Genomic DNA, 25,202 nt, shown 5'->3' on the forward strand with positions numbered 1-25,202 from the left:
TGCGTCATATGTAGATGTTTCTCAAAAGGTAAAATGTGCATGAACTGCAAATAATTGGCTTATTTTCAATACAAACTTCATATGCCACTTTATTTATACCACGTGTGTCATTAATTCAAACTAGGTAATGAACGAAAGAATTTAGACATATAGAAAACGTTGAAAATTAGTAATAAATATACATATCATGAATCTGATTCAGTAACTAGTGCGTCATTTTGTACACCTTACCTATACGTATTTACAAAAATATTTTTCAACTTCTAAATTTCTTGTTTCCTCCTTTATTTCAATTCACAAAGAATCATAAATGTTGGAAAACAGAGATGACTTTCACAAAGAGCTTGTTTTGCAAAATAATAAATGTATTGAGGCTCTACGGAGACATTTTACGAAAACAACGCTATGTCGTTACACATAACACTTGCGTTAAAGATATATTTTTTACACGAGTACTTTTTACTTTGAGTTAACGATATTATTTTTGCAGTAATAATGTTTTTAACAAGTAATAATCAAAATTATTCTTTTATAAATATTAAGTAGTGCCTAGATCACTGAAAGATCGAGTTGCCTTCGTCGGTCTCAAGTCGATCGATTTTCGGTTGTTGTTGAGCAAACAAGAATTTATTGGATATCAGTTAAACTCTAGTCTATCTAGAAAGTATTACTGATTTTTATGTGAGAAAAGAATTCCAATATAAGTGACTTTAGAGGAAGTTTCATTTGAAATTACATTTTTTAGGTTCCGTGTCAAGTCTGACCTTCTATCTGTCCCTTTGTACGTTTTTTACAAAGTCCTAAGAAGACAATCAATTTTTTTACAAAATATGTAGGTATTTACGTCTGTTTTAACAACAAATAATAAAAATAAAAAAGAATTTCAATATATATGTAAACGATTTTTTTTTTTTTGTTTCTTTAGACTGAACTGAAATATGTACTTATCGTAAACATTCAGATATACAATTTACATTAGAGGTACCTTTAAAGATAAACACCCACACTACAATACAAGAATAACTTGATATAAATATCATATAGGTAAGTACAAATATGAGACCCAAACGGAAATCAAAATCACGTCGACGGAAACGGATCTTTCGTTGTCACTACATCAGTACATTCGCAATAGTTAGATAATATTATAAAATTCCAAAACAGAAGCAGGGAAATAAAACTGAAAAGATGAAATTCGAAAGCACGTCTTGTGTTGTACCTATATTATGTGTCGTACTTATATTATGTGTTGTACCTATATTATGTGTCGTACCTATATTATGTAGCTGAATTATAAAGTGAGAGTCGGGTTTATTGATATGTTTATTTATTCATGCAACTCAATTTTGTACTTTCGTCTCTATCGTGATAGCTTTTAATTTATAGCACAGTGTTGAGTAATAAAAAAAATATTTTTATTTATTTAATACTATGGTACATTTAGATGGTCTTATAAATATATAACTATGTAGGTACCAGTAAGTTTCCAATCAACTTAAATAAATGACTATAATTAATCATAAACTGTATAAATAAAAATAAATAATAAAAATTTATATTTTTTGTACAGAATTCTTACAGGCCATTTTGTAATAGGTATCAAGTATAAAAGGGTTCTTACTATATTAAGATTTTCTTTGAAAGAACTTGACATCTTATCTACGACTTTCAAAAGCAGGTTTATTAAACAATTTTTATTTTTATTTTTTATTTAAAATTTAATTCTTTGATAGTCGTTTTTACGTGGAATTTTATTGCTTTGAAAACACAAGATAAAAGCTTAACTAAATAAAACGAATATTTCTAAATAATTAATGAAGTTTTAAAATATCTCAAATTCTAATTTTTCACTGTTTCGTAAAAGCTAAGAAAACCTTTTACCTTTTATGTATGTATTCCATAATATCATCTTTGTGTTTTTTACGTTAATGAAACCCGAGGCTATATAAATGGCAAAAATAATAGTAAGCTGAAGTGAAATGCTCGTTATCGTGGATTGTTCGTACAATAACTGGAACTTAGCAAAAATAAAAAGTATGGATTTTCCAGTTACAACTGATAGTTATTAACAACACTGTCAGAAAATTATAACGTTAATTAAAAGAACTATGCGTTAGGGTTCCTGGAACCGGTCTATTTTTGATTTTCGGTAATTTGTCTTAACGAAATCGGGATTTCCCTGTTCTTTCGGTACTTTCTAGTTTTTATTATATATGTATATAACAACAAGTGATATTCTACAAAAGAGTACAATAAAACATTTAAGTAGTTTTCGTTGAATCTTAAGCAATGACAAAAAAAAAATTGAATTAAACGGAATTTAATCTCTCAGTCTTCTGATCAACATTTTTTTTGCTTTTTTATTCTCGTGTTTAATAGCAACAAATGAGTCAAAAAGCGACTAGTCTTTTAATTTAGTAAGCGTATTCTTTACATCTACCCTCACAAATTGTCCATGTTGGCGGAGGGTTGCTTTCTAGATTCGACGTTTCCTACAAAGGACTTCTAAGCAGGAGAGTTGTCTTTTTATGACAGCGGCTCTGGTTACAAGGGATAAATTATTCTGAAGAAGAGATTTTGAAAGGAGAAGTAATGTTACCTCTAAATAATACAAGAAGTAAAATGTTAGGATAAATTTTAAATACATATGCAGATATGTCATAGGCTGTTAGGTTTGCCAAATTATGTTGAAAAAATCACCAATGTGTTGTGTGCAGGACTGAAATGTGATTTCCCGATTCTATTTAATTGGCCAAAGAACCGGGAAAATCCGGGGATTTCTCGGTTCTGAACATTTGTCCGATCATTTATCTTATATTATGTATTTATGTTATGTAAATAACTGTGAAGAAAGAATTTTAAATTTCTAAAGATAATTTCTACGGAAACGCCTGTTGTAATGTATAGTAGTCATTTCTCATGTTTACATAAAAGCTTGGTACTTTCAAAACACTAATTTAAAGTTACTTAGTCGTAGAAATTACAGCCACTCGGAACACGAGAGACAACTGTCGAGTCTGTTGTACTTTACCTTTAATGTAATAAATTTAAGCCAGGGTCATGGAGATTCGGAAGCCCAAGAGGATGCTGTTTTGTAAGGAACCCCTTGTGAATTTCCATAATAATATTACTTAAGCCCACTATCCCTTTATTAATAAGAAAAATGTTATTATGAAATTGTATGTTACGGCAGAATATAATAAATAAATTTTCCGATAAAATGATAAATAAACGTTTCAAATATCTCAGATTCCAGCGATGCCGAGCCTATATTCTATTGATACAATTTTGATTTTCTTATTAAAGTAAAAGTATCTGCAAGATTTATTTGTTACTAGCTGTGCCCGCGACTTCGTTCGTGGAATTTAAGAAATAGTTATTGTTCAGTTTGCAGTGCTATTAAATAAATAAATTTCTAAACCAAACAAGTTACTCCTTATTACATCAGGTCCAGCTGTTTCATAGATTAGCCGGAACAAACAGACAGACACACAAAAATTTTAAAAAATGTAATTTTGGTAGGTATATGTACCGAGTTATACATCCATAAGCATTTAGTAAAAAGCGGTTATTTGAATATTAAAACAGACACTCCTATTTTATTTATTTGTATAGATGTATAGATTTATTTGGTTAGAGCGTATATAAATGTAACTTTACGGGGATTTTCCAAATAGCGTATTATTGGAAAATTTCTATCTTAGAAATTAAGAACAATTTTCTAGTCTACTAAATTTAACTTATATATCTATAATCAAAATATTGAACCATCGCTCTGATTTAGTGATGTGTGTGCAATGTACGCACCTTAACACTAGTGGTTTGCGGGTTCGATACCACGGTCGGGATGGATATTTTGTTTTTCTTTCCAGTTTGCGTCTGTCCTTGTGTACTGGGTCTTCCTACCGTGTCTCGGAAAGTACGCTAAGCTATCAGTCTCGGTTCTTATCATATACGCCTGATAGGGATTTTTACTCATAGAAGGGAAAATGTCCGCCGACCCACAGTGGAGCAGCATTGTGGATTACGCTCCGAGCCTACATGGAGAGACTATACCCAAGCATACCCAGCAATGGTATTTTACAGTCTGTATCGTGATTGTGATCGAGAACCAATGAATAATTAAACCATTTTTTATACACAATCTACTTGTAAATGCTTGTACCTAAATAGGTAGGTAATATATGGAACAGCAATATTAAATTATCTTATATCGATTCACAACTAATAACACGAATAAGATACGCACAATTTATAAAGTAAGATAAAAATTAGTAAATACCTAACTGACATCTCATCTACTATCGTAGGTCTTGGATTCACTTAGACAAGATAAAATTTAAAATGCTGTTTTATTTTTAAGAAACTTTATGCTTTTGATTATGTTTCGGTATTCACTCAAAAAGTATTGAACAAATAATAACAATTAAAATATACATAGTTTTAATTTTCTTACTAGTCTTAAAAGCTAAGTGGATACACTTTATTAACGTCATCATTATGAAAAGGTAAAAAAACAGGTATCATTAAATTTGTAATTATACTATAGTTTGTGTTAATTAAACAACATTTTTATTTAATGTATTACTCCTGCAAGATTTAGTGTAGTTGCATTACGTCGAAAAATTTCACTCGAGAGTTTTAGAACGCCGAGTAATCAATTTTTCTCGACCCGCTCTCCTCGGAAAAGCGAGTGAGTAATAAATGAAATGAAATCATTCAGAAAGTTATCGGAAATTGAATTCTGATGTTTGTAAAATGATTTGTAAATACATCTTGGAGAAGCCTAAACGAAAATGAATCTTAGAAATATTGATGCACTTCCAGTAAGGGCGACCGAGCAGAGTTGAAACAGTTTATACATTAATACTCACTAATTTAAAACGATAGTATGTAACGTGTTGAAAATGAAAAAATAAAATAAAAATGAAATAAAAAAATTGTATTGAATAAAAATAAAAATGAATTTACTATTTCCTTCAATTTTAATCCTTCTATCTAGTCACATATTTATCTCCTGTCCTCACTTTGAATCTTATCATAATAATTCTTAATTCTTCTCTTTTAAATTAACTTTATATACGTCTATGTATGTCTATTACCACTTTCCATTTATATATGCCATGTACATACATATACTTTATTTTAATTTTTTTTTTATATTATATATTTGTCTAAATAAATATATTGTATATGTTTAGGTAAAACTGTACACCTACACTGTCTACATATATACCATTTCCTTTACCCAAAGATTACCTGGAAGAGATCGCTCATTAGCGATAAGGCCGCCTTTTGTACTTAAATCCTCCTTGGTGTACAATAAAGAGTTTTTATTATTATTATTATTATTATGAATATAAATGAAAATAATGAAATATCAAATGAAACATTGTTTAATTTACTAAGAAATGTGTAAGACCAACAGCGCGGCTATTTCCTTTGTATCTATGAGTATAAAAAGTCAACCTGAAGGCTACTGGTGGCTTTGTTTCAACTCTAGGAGAGGTAGGTAAGAATATTAAAATAAGTACCTAAGCAGCCTCGTGTATCACGCTAATCTTGATGAATTTTGATTTCTAGGTCAAGTTTAGTGCAGGTGGATTTTTTACTACTCAGTATTTCACGGTCTAATCAACGTTGTTTGTACATTTATAAAATTGAGGTTAATAGCTTAAAAAGTCATGTTTATCATTTAGGAGTGACTTTGAATTTATAAACGCAAACAAACACAGTTTAATGTTTTTAATGTTTTTATTTTGTTCATTTTATTATATTTTGTACTATTATGAACCAACGTTTTGAAATATTATGCTAAAATATTATTGAATATCACTTAACCTACATGGATATAACGATTTAAGATGTTATGCTATTAGAAATTGCTAAAGCGCCTTGCTAGTTTCATAGTAAATAAACAGTAGGGGAGAGCGAGGAGCGTTGAAACGGAGATAAGTTGAAACAACGCAAATTTATCGCAATCTAAAAATATTTACGAGATGGCGATTATAGTTCATTTGGCAATTATATTTCGCCGTTATAAAATATTAGGTCAAAAAGCGATAAAAGGAAGTTTTTATCCTCCTAATTGTACCTCAATTCGTTTAATTCAAAATCAAAAATAACTTACTTCAAATAGGTTCAAAAGCGCTTTCAAATCGTCTTTTTACAAATTAAAATTTTAATTATTTGCATGGCATTTGTTATTTATTTTTTTTTGATTTTATAATATTTAATAATTCAAATTAAATTAGGTGAATTTTCGTTAGAAATATTTGACACTAGTATACCGCCCCGATTTCGCACGGATATTTAACAAAAAAATTCCGAAAAAAAAATACCAAATTTTTCATTTTTTTTTTAAATAGCCTATGTTTCTAAATAGCCTATGTCATCCGCAGATAGTGTAGCTTCCCAACAGAGAAAGAATTTTTCAAATCGGTTCTGTACTTTCGGAACCTATTCAATGCAAACAAACAATCAAATCTTTGCTCTTCATAATATCAGTATAGATCTAAAAAAACGAAGCTTATAAAAAGTGAACAAAAGAGATTTTTAATTTTTATTTAATTTTCTTTTCATTATTTACATAAATTTACTTCACATTAATAAGATTACATCTTACCAAATATGATTAAAGTAACGTCGAAAATATTTGCATTTTAATAAATAAATAAAAAAATAAGTGAAATAAAGACGGTTTTCGTTTCTCTTGTAAGGAAAAGAGTGCGTAACCGTACAATCCAATCTGCCTGCTTATATTTTATTCAGATTGATTTCGGCAAAACTCGAACAGGGTATCGTAACGTTGACTTTATAATGAAAAATAATAATTTAGTGAGCGTTTTGTTTAGCGCCTCTACTATATAAGTATGTTCTTTCAAATATAATGCATTAATAATAATTCGGCCAATTTTACATACGTTATGTAATATATGTAATTTAAGTCGACGGATTCATGCATAAAATAATGATGTGCTCAATGTGTAATCACTTCATATGCTATTTACGTGCAAAATATTTAAATGCAAAACTATGAAAACGTTTGCATGTAAGCTCAATTGACATTTATGTTTTTTTTTGTATTAAAAAAACTCACCTAAAAATATCTTGATCTTAAAAGTTGTTGATAGGAGTCTGTGTGAGTACTGTCAAGTATTTTAATCTATACAAATAAATAAAATTGCAGTATCTGTTTGTAATATTAAAATAGCCGCTTTTTACTAAATTCATATGGATGTAGGTATACACTATACATGTACCAAAATAACATCTTTTACAATTTTTGTCTGTCTGTCTTTCTGTCTTATTTTTTTATTATTAAATTCCATGCGGACGAAGTCGCGATCACAGCTAATATTATATAATAATGTACTATACGCTCGTGCCTGTTGTACGCTGTACAGTTGAAACGAGAGGAAAATCCGGTCAAACGGTATTCGAGACATTCAGACAGCTGCGCGGTTGAATATGTAGATGAAGAAAAGAATCGCTCACTTTTACAGATTATTTATTTTTGCGATTTGCGTGAAAGAGCCAGTCTTGAGAATTACACATACATTGCATCTAAGGAGTAAAAATATAGGAAATGGCATTATATTTTAAAACAAAATCAACGAAACAATACAGTTTTGCATGAAAGCTTTTCCTCACTATCTACAAAGCCGTCTTTGTATCGGGTCGTTTACGTACGTGATCTCATACGTGTTTATGTCTACCAATCTGCTTCTGTAGGCCGGTGTGTTACATAATCAATAAAACGGCTTTCATTGAAGCACCAATCCTTGAAATCAGATGAAAATTTCTATAATCTTCTAATATCAGTTTTATAGATAATAATAAAAACAAAGTTCCATTAAATCATTTCCATCCGCTTCCACTTCTGAGTAATGAGTAGCCACGCTGGCCGTTACATCACACCTAGCTATCTGCCATTGCATTGCCTATTTAACGCACCTGTTGAGGTACTCTTCAAGCATTATTAATAACATTCCTTGCGCAATTTCGGCTTAAATATGATTCAATATTACGCTCTAAATTATATTCATGTCACCGGTTTTATAGCTCGTTATGATGGAACGTTACAGTAATGAGATGGTGTCATTAGTTCACAAGTTTGATTAAAATGAGGTAATCAAAGACACAAGAAAAGGAGCCATCTGATTTAGGTTAGATATATGACTATACAACAAAAGCCGCGGAGCATAGTTTATGGTGATCCTGATAGAAGTCAATCCAGCTTTTTTCTCGTTTATTGTAAATAATAGTCTAATATGTCTGGAGAAGGAAGTTTTATACTTTGAATACTATGTAAGATCAGTATGAGTTGGATAGTTAAAGTTATTTTTCTTGCAAAGTTTGGGGTATACAAAATTTACTACTCCATTTCGAACCCTTGGAAATTGAACGTCGAAATCTGGCTTCTTAATGAGAATTTATGACGCAAAACGTGCAATTGTTATAATTTCACGCTTGTAGCGCCCGTAATTTCGTCTGCACGGTGAGGAATAAATAAATCAACTTCCAAAAATACGTATGTAAGTACAGTCATAAATCTCTATATGCATATGGGAGAGGCTGTCTAGCCTTTGTTAACACAATCTCTAACTAATGACTTTGTTGAGTGTTGTTTTTCTATTATAATTCTGAATTAATATTAAAAAATCGTGAATGCAACCATACACAGAATCTCTTTATTTAAACGAGTAAGACACCCTCTGTCCGTGTAATATTACAATATGTAATCTCTTGATTCATTAAAGTTCTTTTTTTAAACATTCCTTTGAGTCTGGTTCTAGCATGAAAATAATGTCGCATAATGATATTCGCGCTCCCGCCTTCAATTCACCGTTGTTTGGGGCGAGGAAGCAATGCAGCGGCACGGCCTGCGCGACTCTCATTACTTACTAGGCATGACGAACACTCGTCCCGTCAACACTCATTTTTCACACATCTGGGTCGACGATTACATATCATTCATTCAAAATTCGACTAAACTAGTTTTTAAATCATTAACGTATGGCGTAACAATGCTATCACCGAACAGGTTTCGCTCGAAAGTGTTTTAGAAACTTATGTTATGCAGTTAATTATGTGGAATGATGAAAATGATATTTTCACGGATAGATAAAATAAATATGACTAGGCCGTTCGGAATTTTTGATACTTTGTTAATTCTGTCCGGTTTTGCAATTTTAGATTTAAGTGGAGAATGGTCATTGACGTGGTAACCTACAAATGAAGTATTCTGTTTGCTCAACCTGAGATAATGAAGCAATAGTGAAACAAGTTGTGTCAGTGACGCATAAGTTTGAATACAAATCTAAATCCAATTTATGATATGTCATTTTGTTTTATTGGCTACTAACGAAAGCCGCTTATACTCGGATTTTATTCACCACAGTGTTCAAATACCTATCTTGGTAATTTTGAGGTGCAGTGGTCGTTGTAACTGACTGCTGCACTAAACGTTGCGCATGGAGAAATGAATTGAGAATGAAGTTTGACAATGGAGATTTGGAGATTAGAAATTCGAATCTTTACTTCGAAACTTCGAACTTCGAACTTCGAACTGTATGAAATTCTTGTGATTAAATTAGTTTAATCTCTACTTAAATTTTAATTTTGTTTCGTGCCACTCGACGTAAATTTGTGAAAAGACAAAAGAGATATATTTCGAGAACACGTTTTATTGAAATTCAATTTCAACCTAATCTCGCAGTCCATTGGTGCTTCGATACAGGAGTGTCAGGCTATTTCGTAATTCCACTAAAATAATCGGCTGGTTTTATGAAGATTTTATCAAATGTATTGATAGCATTTATTCATTTATTATACTTTCAATCGTTTTACGATCTTTCAGTAAATTAACCAATTATTATTCATTAAGGGGTTTGCAGGTTCGAATCCCGCCTGAGTCTGAGTCTAATATATGTAATTATACAAATATTAAACTCAAATCTGTTTTCGAAACAAAAAAAAACTATTTACCTCTAACTACTTACTTTACATAAGAACAGACGACCGTGTGTAGGTGTATAAGATATTTATTTATTTATTTATTATTTATTAAACCAAATATGATTAAAATCCAAAAAAGTTCAATAATGCTTCTGAATCAAATCCGACAATACTATACGATTCAGTCTGTAACATCCTACTGCTGGATATAGGCCTCTTTCTCCATGTAGGAAGAGGATTGGAGCTTAATCCACCACGCTGCTCCACTACGAGTTGGCGGATATGTTCCCTACTATGAGTGACGATCGCTATCAGGTATTTGATATGATGACAAAACGGGACCGACGGCTTACCGTGCTCACCGAGACACGGTGGGGAGACACGGACAGAGACCCAAACCAAGATATTTGCGCACTTATATTCTTCCCAAGCGTGAATCAAACCATCGGTACTTTAGACGACTACTCACACTACTACATCAGAGCGGTTGTTAGAATGTCAGAATGAAATCCTACGGTCATATATTCTTTTCTGACATCTCTGACCTCCGAGAATCCGATTCCGATGTTGTGAATACTAGTACTAGCCGTGCCCGCGACTTCATCCGCGTGGAATCAAATAAAAAGTTATTGTTCAGTTCGCAGAGTTATAAAATAAACAAAATTTCTAAAATAAAAGTAGCTTAAGATACTCCTTATTACATAAGCTATCTGTCAGTGAAAGTCCCGTCAAAATTAGTCCAGCCGTTTCAGAGATTAGCCGGAGCAAACAAACAAACAGACAGACAGACAGACAAAATTTTAAAAAATGTCATTTTGGTATATGTACCGTGTATATATCCGTACTGTACCGTGTATACATTACCGTGTATACATATACCGTGTATACCGTGTATACATTTAGTAAAAAGCGTTTATGTTAATATTACAAACACACACACTAATTTTATTTATTAGTATAGATATATAATATGTATGTACATATATACGGTATCTAATCAATTTCGATATAAGGGTGATTTAATGTATGTCATATTATTCAGCCTTTATCCAATCGAGGTTACAAGCTACACACTAAAATCCAATTGAGGTTTAAAGTTCGAAAAAAAAACATACTCACAGAACAGACATTTACTAGAGTTTTACTATATAAAGAACAAAATTATGACAATATTTTCCATAAATTACAGTATACCAACATTATTCCTTTTATTCTTTGGAAAAAAAATAGATCAAAATTAACCTTCAAAGAGTCAGCTTACGTCTCTGAGGATAACAAGACAAGAGTTGACATTTAAATAAATTACACTCGAGCAACCTCCCTGAAAGTACAATATTTTAACTTTTTTCCGACACTGATGGTATAAAACATTGACTGTATCCGTATAATTCGGAAGTCTTAAACAAATTGTCTGCCGTCTTAAATTCAGCATTGTCGTAAAATATATAGAACCATTTGTATTCCGTGACTTACAGAAAAATCTACATTAAAAACGATATTTCTAGATTTATCACTTACTAGCTGTGCCCGCGACTTTGTCCGCGTGGAGTTTAACAAAAAAGTTATTGTTCAGTTCGCAGTTAAAAAATAAATAAATTTCTAAAATAAAAGTAGCCTAAGTTACTCCTTATTACATCAGCTACGTGCCAGTTTTTACTAGGACCTTTGCCCCGTCAAAATCGGTCCAGCCGTTTCAGAGATTAGCCGGAACAAACAGACAGAGAGACAAAAATTGTAAAAAATATTATTTGGTGTATGTACCGTATATACATAGATTTGAATTTAGTAAAAAGCGGTTATTTTAATATTACAAATAGACACTCCAATTTTATTTATTTGTAGTATTATATATTATTATAAAACACTAATTCAAATTCATGTTATAATGATGTATTTAAAGTCTGAAAACTTATAATTACTTATTTTTGTTATTGGAGTACAACTACGAAGGTTCGAATTGAATAGTCACCCCATAGTGGTGAAACGGGAGTTCAGAGTTTGTATTGGGAAACAATTTTAATGTCATGTCCGCCGTCTTAGACTTCGAAATAACTGCCATTTTCGGAATCAATGTCCCAAAAAACATAAATATCGACACCCATGTCGATTATTATTAGGTTTATTCATTTCACCCCCTAAGAGGTTGATTTTCGGAAAATCACGAAAGACGTTGCTTATTTATTTTTGGGAATACCCCTACGAAGTTTTGAATCGAAATGTTTATTTAATATTGTTTCACCATACAAAATTTGAACCGCCATTTTACCCCTTTAGGGGTTGAATTTCGAAATATCATTCCTTATTCCTTGTATACATCATAAAGGGAAACTCTAGGCAAAACTTGTCTTTTTATATATAAAAAGATTATTCCTTAGTTTAACATTATCAATGTTACTAATAGATATTTTGTGTGTCAGTTCCAACACACGGTTGGAATTTACTCCTTTAGAAAATTTAAGGAGTTCATTAAAAATTAAAAAGCTCTAGTAAATTAATAAAATTATAATTAATTAAAATAATAAAACTCTAAAATCAAAATGTAAATTGTCGCTTGGTATTAGTATCGTACATAGTAAATGCTGATATAATATTATACCGATAATTTAGCTCTGAAGGTAAAACTCGAAAATTTTAAGGTCTCTATACCTCATGATGCTATGTGGCTATGGCAGTAAAAATATAGCCACCCCTCTCTTCCCGTGGGTGTCGTAAAAGGCGACTAAGCGATAACACAGTTCCACTACCACCTTGGAACTTAAAAAGCCGACCGATGGTGGGATAGTCATCAAACTGCTGGCTTTAAAATACACAAGCTGAAGACGGGCAGCAGCGTCTTCGATGCGACATAGCCAGCCCTGCGGTCACCAACGCGCCTGCCCAGCGTGGTGACTATGGGCAAAACACATGAGTTCACGCCATTTTTGGCGCGAACTTGTGGAGGCCTGTGTCCAGCAGTGGACTTAGGCTGAAATGATGATGATGATGATAATGATGACCTCATGATATTTAATGTACAACATTCATTTTAAAATTCAACGCTTACTCGGCGTACACCTTACTAAATTGAGAGAATTTGTATGATTCGTGAGGTCTAATGAACACTCTTACCAATCTGCAATATAACAGTAGAGAAAATTAAGTTCCAATATACTTTTACAGTCTTACATGTTATTTCTGTAAAAACCAGTAAAGTAATCACTTAGAAAGTCATTTAATAGATAAGTGTACTCGTATGTTATGAGGCTATAATATTAGTTTAAAGTTTAGTAAAAAGTTGCTCTTTTGTTCAATAAATTACTTTAGATTATTGCTTATAATTATAAGCAATCAATAGTTCCGTGATTTGTTCTTTGTTCGTTAATAAATACTTCCTTCCTATCTCGCGGATGTAACAATTACGTATTGTACAACAATGTTTACATACTAGCAAAAACTGAATCCATTGTTATACACTAACAAATTACTGCGAGGGATCTTACAAACAAAGGCGGTGGAGTGTGGACTCGTAATGATTACAGTTCGCTCTAATTGCTGACACATCTGCGCGGAGAACGCAATTTACCCCTTGAATGCTCGTAAATACGATTTGATTTCAATATATTAGCCTTTCATTTTGAATATCTATTTTTAAGTTTAAATTCACATTTACGAGTCAAATCGGTCACATTTGTTTGTTGGAGCTTATAATGTACCTACTGTTTTAGTTTTAAAGTTATCTATGATTTTTGAAAACTTTTTATTTGAAGAATTTATAGTCCATTACATCACGACGGATTTTAATATAAAAAAGTAACCGCCAACGCGAATGAACTGCGCGAGTCTTCTAGCCAAGAGCAGCGTGTAAATGTGATTAGAAAAGCATCAATACTCGTGGATAATGATGAAAAATGTTTTTAAAAGTATTTTCATTGGTATAATAATTTAACTTTTATCAATTGAATTTTAATTCAAAAAGAATTATTTAGTATATTCTATATACATATATTTTTTTTATTGTGATACACAACATAAAATTGTACTTAGCTTACGTTAGTCAAATTATCAATAGTTAATTACTTCCAGGTCACACCCCAATAATTTTTATATATTTATTTATTTTTATTATTTTTATTTATTTGGGAAACAAACAATATAAACATCACATACAATTAATATTCTTACAAAAACACATTTATCAATAAAGTTTCCACTAACAATACTAAACAGACATGTCATCTGAAAAATCGTAATTTTAAATCAAATAACAAAATAAAAATTAAAAAAATTAAACTAACTAACAAAAAGAGACAAAAAAATCACTTAGATATAAAAATAAAATGATTTAAAAAAATGTCATAAAAAGAGTCGAAGGTGTCAATTATGTCAAATAAAAGAAATATAATTTAAAAATAAGTCAAATATTAAAATTACTGTAATAAATCAAAGAGATACATTATTATATCAAGAAATACATTATCCCACCAAAAACATTTTCATGTAAAATGTTGCCAAGACGAGATCATATGGCTCGCACTGTCAAAAAGTTATCAGATCTCATGTAGAGCCAAGCTTCTAACTCTACACGCCCTAACTCTACAAGCCCTAACTTCACAAACTCTACACCTTAGTCAAAATATGTGGCTTGGCCGTTTCGTTACTACCGGCTGCCCATGTTGTAGATGACGACTTTCTTGTCTCATTTATATAAATATATTTTCTCTTTTTATTTTTATTTGTATTATATGTATATCAATTATTCTTCTTCTTTTTATTTTTTCTTTAATAGAACTATTGTATGACAGAAAAGTAAAAAACAGTGAAAATTTTTTTCACCTTACGCCCACGTGACGGTAGCGAAACGGCCAAGCCACATATTTTGACTAAGGTGTAGAGTTTGTGAAGTTAGGGCTTGTAGAGTTAGGGCGTGTAGAGTTAGAAGCTTGGCTCTACATGAGATCTGATAACTTTTTGACAGTGCGAGCCATATGATCTCGTCTTGGCAACATTTTACATGAAAATGTTTTTGGTGGGATTTCACTTCTTTTTGTAAGTTGCTTATGACAATATTATAGTTGCATTTCACCTCCGAGACATTTTATATCATAAATATTATCCAATCTTCACCATATTCGGTTTAAGCACGCTGTTTTTGATTTTATGTTGAACTGATATGCAAACGGTGATCTCCGCCAAAACTTAAATACCAAAATTACAAAATGTAAATTTTCGACATAAACTAATAACCGATTTTTATTTTTTATGTATTTTATTATTATTAATAATAACAAGGAGTCCCTATATCAATTTTCAGACTTCTAGCATCAAAATTTGCGGAAGTCTCATACAAACTTCCATCCCCTAGTTTAGGGGGTTGGGGGGTAAAAGTTCCAAGTCTTAGAATTTTTTTGTTGTTTGTGTACTAATACTAGCTTACATACCAAATTTCAGCTTTCTGAGACTTCAGGAAGACTCTAGGAATTTTGATGATCATCAGTGAGTGACGAAATCGGGGTTTTTTAGATATCAATAAAATCTAAAGTATAAGAGCTATGCAATTGAAACTTTATATGTTTAATAAGTCCACTATTGACACCATATCCCCAGAATTTTGTTTATCTGGTATAATCCAAACCCAAGTTATGAGGGTTCAAAAAAACGACGAAGTACTTCGAGAAAAGATAGGTAGTGCTTTTCGTTTTTTTTTTTTTTTTTTTTTGGTTCGTCTTGGCGGGGGCACTACCGTGCCCCCAGATTATTTTTTACTTATTACGTCCCTAACATGCTGGTTAAATGAGGTTAGGGTACAATTATAAATTAACCGTAGGGATATGGTGCTGATAGCGGAAGCACAGGTCTCCTAATTTGGTACTTTGTATATATAATATATTTGTGTATATATTTGCGTACGGCTCACCTAAATGGTAAGCGATTACCGTAGCCTATAAACGTCTGCAACACCAAAAGCATCGCAAGCTCGTAGCCGACCCCATCCCCAATTTCCCCCAGGAGCTCTGGTCACCTTACTCACCCACAAAACACAACACTGCTTGAAAACAGCGTTATTTAGCTGTGATCTTCTGTAAGATCGAGGTACTACCCCAGTAGGGCTGCTCCATATTTTAAGCATGAAATTTTCTGCCCTATTATACTGTACTGTGTTGATGTACTACTTACTGGAAACAAAATGTATAGGGTTTCCTCTTTAAGAAATCTAAACCTACGCGGAAAGTCTGACATGAAAGTTGAAAACCATAACAAGAAGAACGTAACGTACACATGATGTGTTAATATTATTAATAAATCAATCATAAACTGAATAATCGTGGTTTATTAGAATTTTAATGGAAAATAATGCGTTGGTGTTTGTAAACTCCCATTTAAATATTGATTGTATTATTGGTTAGCAACAACGTGCTTCTAGATGTAATTTACTACGAGTATATCTTTAAGTAATTGAATTATATAATTATTTTATATTTTCCTTTTTAAATATTTAAAATATTTCGTAGATAAAAACGAACTAGATACATTAATTTTTTAAATTTTTTAAGCAATAAAAATTGTACACACTTCAGCCTATCGCAGTCCACTGCTGAACATAGGCCTCCACAAGTTCACGCCAAAAATGGCGTGAACTCATGTGTTTTGCCCATAGTCACCACGCTGGGCAGGCGGGTTGGTGACCGCAGTACTGGCTTTGTCGCACCGAAGACGCTGCTGCCCGTCTTCGGCCTGTGTATTTCAAAGCCAGCAGTTGGATGGCTATCCCGCCATCGGTCGGCTTTTTGAATTCCAAGGTAGTAGTGGAACTGTGTTATCCCTTAGTCGCCTCTTACGACACCCACGGGAAAAGAGGGGGTGGCTATATTCTTCATTGCCGTAACCACACATAAAAATTGTAAATGGTATGTTATTTTTGGACAATTTAGTTATCTAATGATGAAGAAAATTGTTGTTGTTTGTAATTGCAAAGTGAATTTTAAAATCAATTTAATTACTATTTAAATTATAAGCGTCCAAGCCTAATTATTCTGTGAAACAATGAATAAAATACTAAAAACTAAGAAAAGTTCTTTTCACGACTACAAAGTTCTTTCATATTCAATTCTGAAGATGAAGATATTCAATTTCATACTATGTATGCACGCTTTGCATTAATGAAAACACTTTTTCTCCGTAGTTTTTTAATTTCAAACTTACAATATAACTTAAGTTACATTTAAGATATATACTATATTTACTCACTGTGAAAACCTAAGGACACCTACCCGAAAAAGAGAAGTCTTAAAGATCATTAAGTTGATAGACATAGATATTGTAATATTATTTATCTGTCTGTCAATACCATTTTTTCGGCAAATAAAAACAGTAAAAAAGCTGATAACGCGAAGCTGATTTACGAGTCTAATTCATTTTTAAAAACTAGGAAATTAAATAACTTGATCTGATACATTTTAATTTTTAAAATTTCCAAACAACGACTACTCAAATATCGCGAAAAGCTTTTGTATCATTTAAATTGTGTAATGACTATTTATTTAATTATAAACTCGACAAAATTTTGCCCGTAAGAGCTCAGGAAAGAAACCCTCCTATGCTATACTATATAATTATATTGATCTGCCGTGGATATGTCGAAAAATGCCTTTTATATAAACCACTAGCTGTGTCCGCGACTTCGTCTGCGTGGATTTTTCAAAATCGGTCCAGCCGTTTCAGTGATTAGCCGGAACAAACAGACGGATAGACAGACAAAAATTGTAAAAAATGCTATTATGATATTTGTACCGTGTGTATACATTTAGTAAAAAGCGGTTATTTTAATATTAAAAACAGACACTCCAATTTTTATTTATACTATAGATCTACTGACAGTTTCCTTATGAAAGAAGGAAAATTTAAATGTTTTGTTTTTTATGAATTATATGACGAATTTATTATATTTCTGTGACTTATATGGCAGTAAATGTCTTTGTAGCGCAGTCCATATTATTTTTTATCTCCAACGTAATTTTTCATTTTATATGTAGAGATTTAATAGAAGAAAAATATATGAAGATATTGTGTATTTCTGTATTACCTACTTAATAATATTACTTAGTACATACTTTGGTATTTGTTTTTTAATGTTACTGTAATGACTTCATTACACAAATAAATAAATATTCATAAAATAGTCGCATATGTAAATCCACTCAACCGCAAAATTCCTGGTTAGCAAGTTGGTAATTTCAATGAGTTTTACTTTGGCAAATTTCACTGCTAACTCTATTACCAAACTCGAATCAATCATTTGCGATACAAGTTTGATCGTTTAATAAATCTTTATATAACAAATTTATTTACGAAACACTTACAAATATTTTTCTTTATTTAGAATTTTATTAATATAAAACAATTTCTGCTTCGTTATAAAAAAGGAGGAGGTGACTCAAATCGACCGTATATATGTATGTATATTATGTATGTTCGGGGATAACTTCATCATTTATGAGCCGATTTTGATAATTCTTTTTTTGTTGGAAAGGAAATATTTCAGGAGTAGTACCATGATAAGGAAACTACGATCTGATGATAGAATCCTAGAGAAATTGAGGGGAACCCTTGAAAATCGTAGTGACGACTAGTGCGTTTGTTAATTGTTTTCGTCAACTTACGTTATATTACTTGTCTATGTAATTGAAGTCGGTTTTTTTCGTTTGTGAGCACACTTCAGCCTCTCGCAGTCCACGGCTGGACATAGGCCCCCCAAGTTCGCGCCACACATCCCGGTCTTCCGCAATCCTCATCCAGCCTACACCGGCAATCTTACGTAGATCGTCGGTCGGACGTGGTCGTCGGTTTGTGAGCAAACATAATTATTATGGATTGGCCACTGTAATTGGTACAGTACAAGCCCTGTTTGTCATTTAAAAAATGGTTATACTCGTATTTGTACTAATGAAACATAATTTTTAGAGAATATATAAAACAAATGATCCAAACAAAGATTTTTTCCTAATTTTTCGGAATTATGAGAATGGGTAAATTTAAAAGACAGTGAAAGAAAGTGATGTATGCCATTGCATACTCCAGACCTTTGAAAATTTACAATTTATTGTTGTTAACTTTTCATAGTCTTAGTTGTGTATCTACCTAAGTTTTATTTATTACTACTGTTTTGGTTTATAAGTAATGTGGACATTTTGCGCAGTATCCTACTTGATTTTGTTAAAACATTTTACATGTTATATTAATTACCTATGTACATCAATTAATATTACATAATTACACAGCTAACTCTGTAACAACTTTCCAATTGTTAATCCATCTATGAGTATAAATAGTTCATTAAATATTTTGGATATTACAAATAAATATAAAACATCAGCTCTCTGTCTCTCTCTCTCTCTTTCTCTTTACAATAAAAATATGAATTTCTTCATTTTCATATACGCGCTTAGCGTTCCTACTATAAGCTTCTCTTGCATTAAGAGAACTGGCAAAGGAAAGATATAAAAATAAATCTACCACGAATAAACCGACTGTCAAATAAACATATAAACATATTCATCCTGTTCTTTATTACACTAGTACAAGTAGGCTCGCAATGAATCAAATAGTTAATCTTCGTGCGACTTGGCACTTGGGTGGGTTTAAGTAAGTTAGACGTAACTAATTTTCATCAATTCTAATACAAGTACAGACACATAATGAACGTAATTATAAACTCATGTTTCTCTTACGCGACATTACATAAATTGTATTAATAGCTACGTAGGTAAGTACTAGATTAAAACAAAATATCTCGAATTGCTATTGGTCAATGTAGTTTTTTTAAATACAACTAGGTCGGCAAACATGCGTACGGCCTCACTCCCCTGATTGTAAGCGATTGCCGTGGTTTATAGGCGTCTTCAACACCAGAAGCATCGCAAGAGCGTTGCGGACCCTTACTCCCAACTCACTCCTCCATCCCGGAGCTTTGGTCACCTTACTGACCACAGGAATACAGCACTGCTTGAAAGCAGGATTATTTAGCTGTGATCTTCTGTAAGGTCGAGGTACTTCCTCAGTAGGGCTGCTCCAAATCGTAAGCAGGATATTTCCTGCTGTGCCCTATTTCAGCTTTTACGTTTTTTACTTTTTATTAGTTTATGTGTTATTACGTTTTAAAAACTTCAACACGTTTTATTAATTATATTAAATAAAATTTAATACAATACAAAAAAGAACAACAATTCTGTACAAACTTAATACCGTAGATATGTCGAGATTCCGACACATTCTGACGTCAGGCAAAATCGCATCCCGAGTAATCCTATTACACGTAGGTATTCACACGGTGGGGATATAAAATAAGGGATGTATCCAATCCTACAAACTGAGGGTAATCTAAAAATAGAGCCGTTTAGTCAGGTATTGATTTATTAGATCTATATAAATAAAATTACGTATATCACAAATAAATCATACTGAGTGTTACTTTAAAAGTTTGGCACCATAAATAGCTAAGTAGGCGAAAAAGGTGGAAACGCGTGGCAGCGCTGAGAGGCTTTTCATTTTAAGCACTTGGTATGTAATGTGATAATTTTTCGTGATAACTTTTTCACACCTTCATATGTAATATATGACTAGCCCGTTGGCGCAGTGTGTAGTGCTCTGCTTTCAGCTCCTCGAGTTGTATTTTGCCAAAATATATATATATATATATATATATATATTTAGCTATAGCAGTCGGCTGGTACCCGACATTATACACAAGCATTATTGGCATTACTTAGGAACAGACGACCGAGTGTGAATGTTATAAGAAATTTCATATATTTTTACTTGTTGGCAAACTATCACGCAGGTCGACGGGAGACAGCGAGAAATGACAATTACATTTCTCGCACATTTAATGTCTTTCTCATTTCGTCTGTGTAATATCTTAAATTAGCTTTCTTTACGGGTAGTCTTCAACGGATCGTAGTGCAAGGTCAACTCAATTTAAGAAATCTTTAAAGATTGTAATTTATTACTACTATTATTATACGATTTATCTAAAAAAACAATCGAATGATATCAACGCCAAACTATTATAATACAGTGTAACATACGTGTATAGCTAAATTTATTTTCGTAAGGAATCTTTAGTGTAACATACGTGTATAGCTAAATTTATTTTCGTAAGGAATCTTTAAAATAATTAATTAATAAAAATGAAGACATGAAGTGAACTTCTGGAGGATTTAGTTCCGTCATTGTAACAAGCTGTAATAAAAAAAATATTTTCTTTAATATTCGAAATATTTCCTTCATTTATTGTATTTTTTTAACATTCAAATACCAATATTTGATCGACACTGAAATGTGCAACTAATATTTCGTAGTATTGTGTTAAATGAAATCGTATTAAAGCTGAAACGCTACAGTGCGGCCCACCCTTCAATAAATTACTTCTGTTTGACTGAACGAATACAAAAAGACGCCGTTCAATAATAAATAAAGCACGTATTAGATATGAGTTTCGAATCCTTTGTTAAAGCGCTTGACAATCCATAAACCCTTTTATAAAGCTTTTAAACTGGAAATATTAACTTAGTGACGGTTCCTTTAAGGTTAATAACGATTATTATGAACGGACGAACCAAAATTACATTTTTATTCAGAAAGTGTACGTTTTAAAAACATGTCCGTAGAATCCAAATATAATACTTATAATATTATTTGCTTACAGTAAATTTTGTTAAAAAATAAAGAGTACATCCATACGTATATAGAATAGAATATAAAAGCATAGAATAAGAATTATAATTATATGTTATAAAAAGTTCTCTGGTTTTAACATTTGATACAGAATTTTTAAATTTAACTGATGTACGAGATACGACAAAAATGGATAATTAACAGATGAATGAATAATTAGAAAACTTCTTGTAATCACTTTGTAGCATTTAGAACAAATAGTACCTATTATAAACTTGCTAACTACAGTTTTTTCCAAAAGAATTAAGCGCAGGCTTTCTTTATAATTATGTTAATTAAGAAGCTATATCACTTAATTACTTCTTCGCGTTAGATAATAATGTGAGTGAAATAAGACATTATCGATGTTAAGTATGGTACCTACTTGTGTATGAATTGTTGAAAACTTAACCTGAAGCTTTTTTTATTTTCGATTTGAGTTATTAATACATAACAATCGTTTTATTTTATTTGCAATAAAACTTACAAACAAAAAACTAAAAATAACCAATTTCAAGAGTCCTCTCGCAACAGTCTGCTTAAAATACATAAGTATGTATTCAATATCAAAGTTATACTATGATATTTTTTTCGATTTCTAACAAGATTGCTGGACTTTAAAGATAAATTAGGGGAGAGGGTGTTCATAATGAAATATTCTTTAATTTCATTTTATTTTAATTCAATAATCAGACCGGTGCAAAATGCTAGTATCGATCGATATACCTGTTTATACCTGGTTATAGGGGGGCCAATGCAACCTTACTTTATATGTACCTATAGTTAAAACTGTATAAGGTAAACACTTGTAGTTTTCAAAGAATATGTATTCAAAGAATATTTTTTAGGTTCGTTTTATTAAATGTATTAATAATAATACTTCACAACGACAAAATGGCACTGAACCATTTGTTTCGCTCGATTCAACCTTAGTTGTTTTTACTTTACTAGAAGTAATTTAAAAATACGAATAATATTTTCGCTATTGTAATGTTAGCGCAAATCGCTTTTGTTTGAAACTAGACGACAAAACTACTAACATTTATAAAATAACAGCCGCTATACGAAAACGATTTTGAATACGAAAAATGTTTGTTCCAAATGTCACGTTTTCTCGAAATGATATTGGGAATCGAATATTTCAGTTTTTAAAGTTGAGTTTTCGATATAAAATTTACGGGAAAATATCACCGAATATATTCAAAAATTGTATGAGTTCTACTACAATTTTGATTTGAACAGTCACAAGCATTCATGCCTTGAAGTAGTAGTAAACATAGTACGGTAATAGCGAAAAATACTGAATATACATACTAATTTTTCTATACTAATTTATTTAATAATTTTATATGTATTTGTTTTTTTCATTATAATGGTCTGTTCTGCATATCTTTACTTAACTTTGATTTCGTTTAATAACGTCGGATGTTCATAATAGACTTTTAATTAACTAGATATCGTTTCTATAAAAATATTGTGCCATGTACTATCTCTAAATAAAAAAAAGAAAGAAATGTATAGGTAAGACTTACTATCATAATTTTAACATCGTCAATATTAATATTTATTGCCAATTTCTTAAATCAGCTTATAAGGTATTAATATATTTGGTACTAATATACCTATAAAATAAAATTTTGAATTAAGCATGCGTCGCGTGATACCGTCCAATATAATATGCTGGCGACAAGCCTTCTGCGAGCGGCTTTGTTAAGACCGTAACGTGACGTTTACGATTATGTAAGCCAATGAGAATTTATTACGCATTCTATTGTATTGAGGTCAAAAGTTTTATTCTAATAATAATTTTAACCTTTTCTGTTATGTGTTTACGTTTTTAAAAAGAACAAATACTAACTTGCGTGTAATAAATAGTAAATATGGCGTAAAGTAATGAATAGATTTTTTTGTATATTCTTAAACGAATTTTCAAAGCTTAAGTAAAAAAAAAAATACTACATAATAAATAAATACCATGATTTGAGTTAAAAATAAACACCGCTTAGGCATATGCTGCGAAATGTCGGTGACCCACCCACTACCGCAGGTTTTACGCGAGACTTGTTTGAGGGATTACATAATTAGCCAAGGAGAGGCATTTACTACGCCGTAATTATAAAACGAACGAGGTCAATGATCTTTCAATCATACTCCGGTATTGCATAAAGTACTCAATACACAAAATATTATTTTTAATTAATTCAAACTTGAAAACATATTACGAGTATAGTTCAACACAAATCATTAGTAGGTTGTTGAGAATGCAAGTTTTATTTTTGTACTTTGTAAAATAACAATAAAATTTAGGTTGAATAACTGTTTCAAATATTAAAAGATTAATAATTTAAGCAGTTTACATTTCATTATTATTTAATATGTAGGTACCTATATTTCAAAATAATATTGACCTATACGAATTAATTTCATTATTACATAACCTTAATAACATTGAGTAATTTTGCAATTTACTTTTATTGTAATCACTTATTGTATTATTTTGTATAAATTTAATTAGCCTTCAAAGATGTACGTCGTAGTTTATCTAATAATTGTTGTTAATTTTACGGTTTGTAGTTATTACTTAATAAAAACAAGCATATGGGCTGAGTTAGCTATGAAATTAGATATTATGATACAAGAAATATACTTCGTAATTGATACAATACACTTTGGAAATCGTTCTGTCGAAAAGCCCCGGTGTACACCAAAGGTTAAGTAGAACAAGGAACGAAGTTCAAGATATGTGGGTTTCATTATTCCATTGTGCCGTAAATCTAATTTAATTCGGTTTAATCTGCTCGTGTGGATCGAGATCTTAGATAAATTGACTTAAGGGTGTTGCCAAACTGCTCCCAGTATTGTACAAGTAGCTAATAGTGTTGAAGGATTGATTTCCAATATAAATCAATTTACTTAGGAACAATCAAATAACACAATATATATTTTGTTAACGCTATTTACTTTATATTTTATACTTACTTTTGGAAGCCCACAGCTGCCCCTGATTTAATGCTGTGATGTACTGCCTCAAATCATTTTCGCAAGTCTCCGGTAGTGAATGATTCGCGTTGAGTAAATTAATCCAATCGTGGTGATCCAGTAGGCCCTTCATCCATGCCATACGAGAACTATTATCCATGGAGCCAGCCTCAGTGGAGTTCACTTCCCCACTAACAACACTCATAAACACAAACAGAGTCACGAAAAACATGTTTGGAATATACATCTTGCACTATATCAATGATGCATTGATATTTGTTCCATTAAAGTACAAGCCGTGAAGGCTGCTACGATTTCACACACATTGCACTCCTGAAACAATAAAAAAATACGAATTAACAAAGTGATACATTATTTTATACTTTACTCACTAAACTCATTCATCTCATTTTCTTGTTATAGTTTCAAATAAATTTCATTTAGAGATAATCATCATCATCATCATCATCATCATTACAGCCTATACAGTCCACTGCTGGACATAGGCCTCCACAAGTTTACGCCAAAAATAACGTACTGTGTGGCTACGGTACTAAAGAATATAGCCACCCCCT

The 25,202-nt window shown here is 31.5% G+C and overlaps 1 protein-coding gene across 1 annotated transcript in view; it reads right to left on the reverse strand.

The window, feature by feature from the left end:
• The window catches only part of LOC123661809 (nose resistant to fluoxetine protein 6-like), a 51,036-nt gene extending 26,162 nt beyond the window's left edge, over positions 1-24,874 (reverse strand). Inside the window, exon 1 of the mRNA XM_045596752.1 lies at positions 24,628-24,874. Coding sequence (XP_045452708.1) covers positions 24,628-24,874 — 247 coding nt within the window. The remainder of the gene's footprint in view (positions 1-24,627) is intronic.
• Between the last annotated feature and the right edge of the window lie 328 nt (positions 24,875-25,202).

The sequence above is a fragment of the Melitaea cinxia genome, chromosome 2, assembly GCF_905220565.1.
Source record: "Melitaea cinxia chromosome 2, ilMelCinx1.1, whole genome shotgun sequence".
NCBI lineage: Eukaryota > Metazoa > Arthropoda > Insecta > Lepidoptera > Nymphalidae > Melitaea > Melitaea cinxia.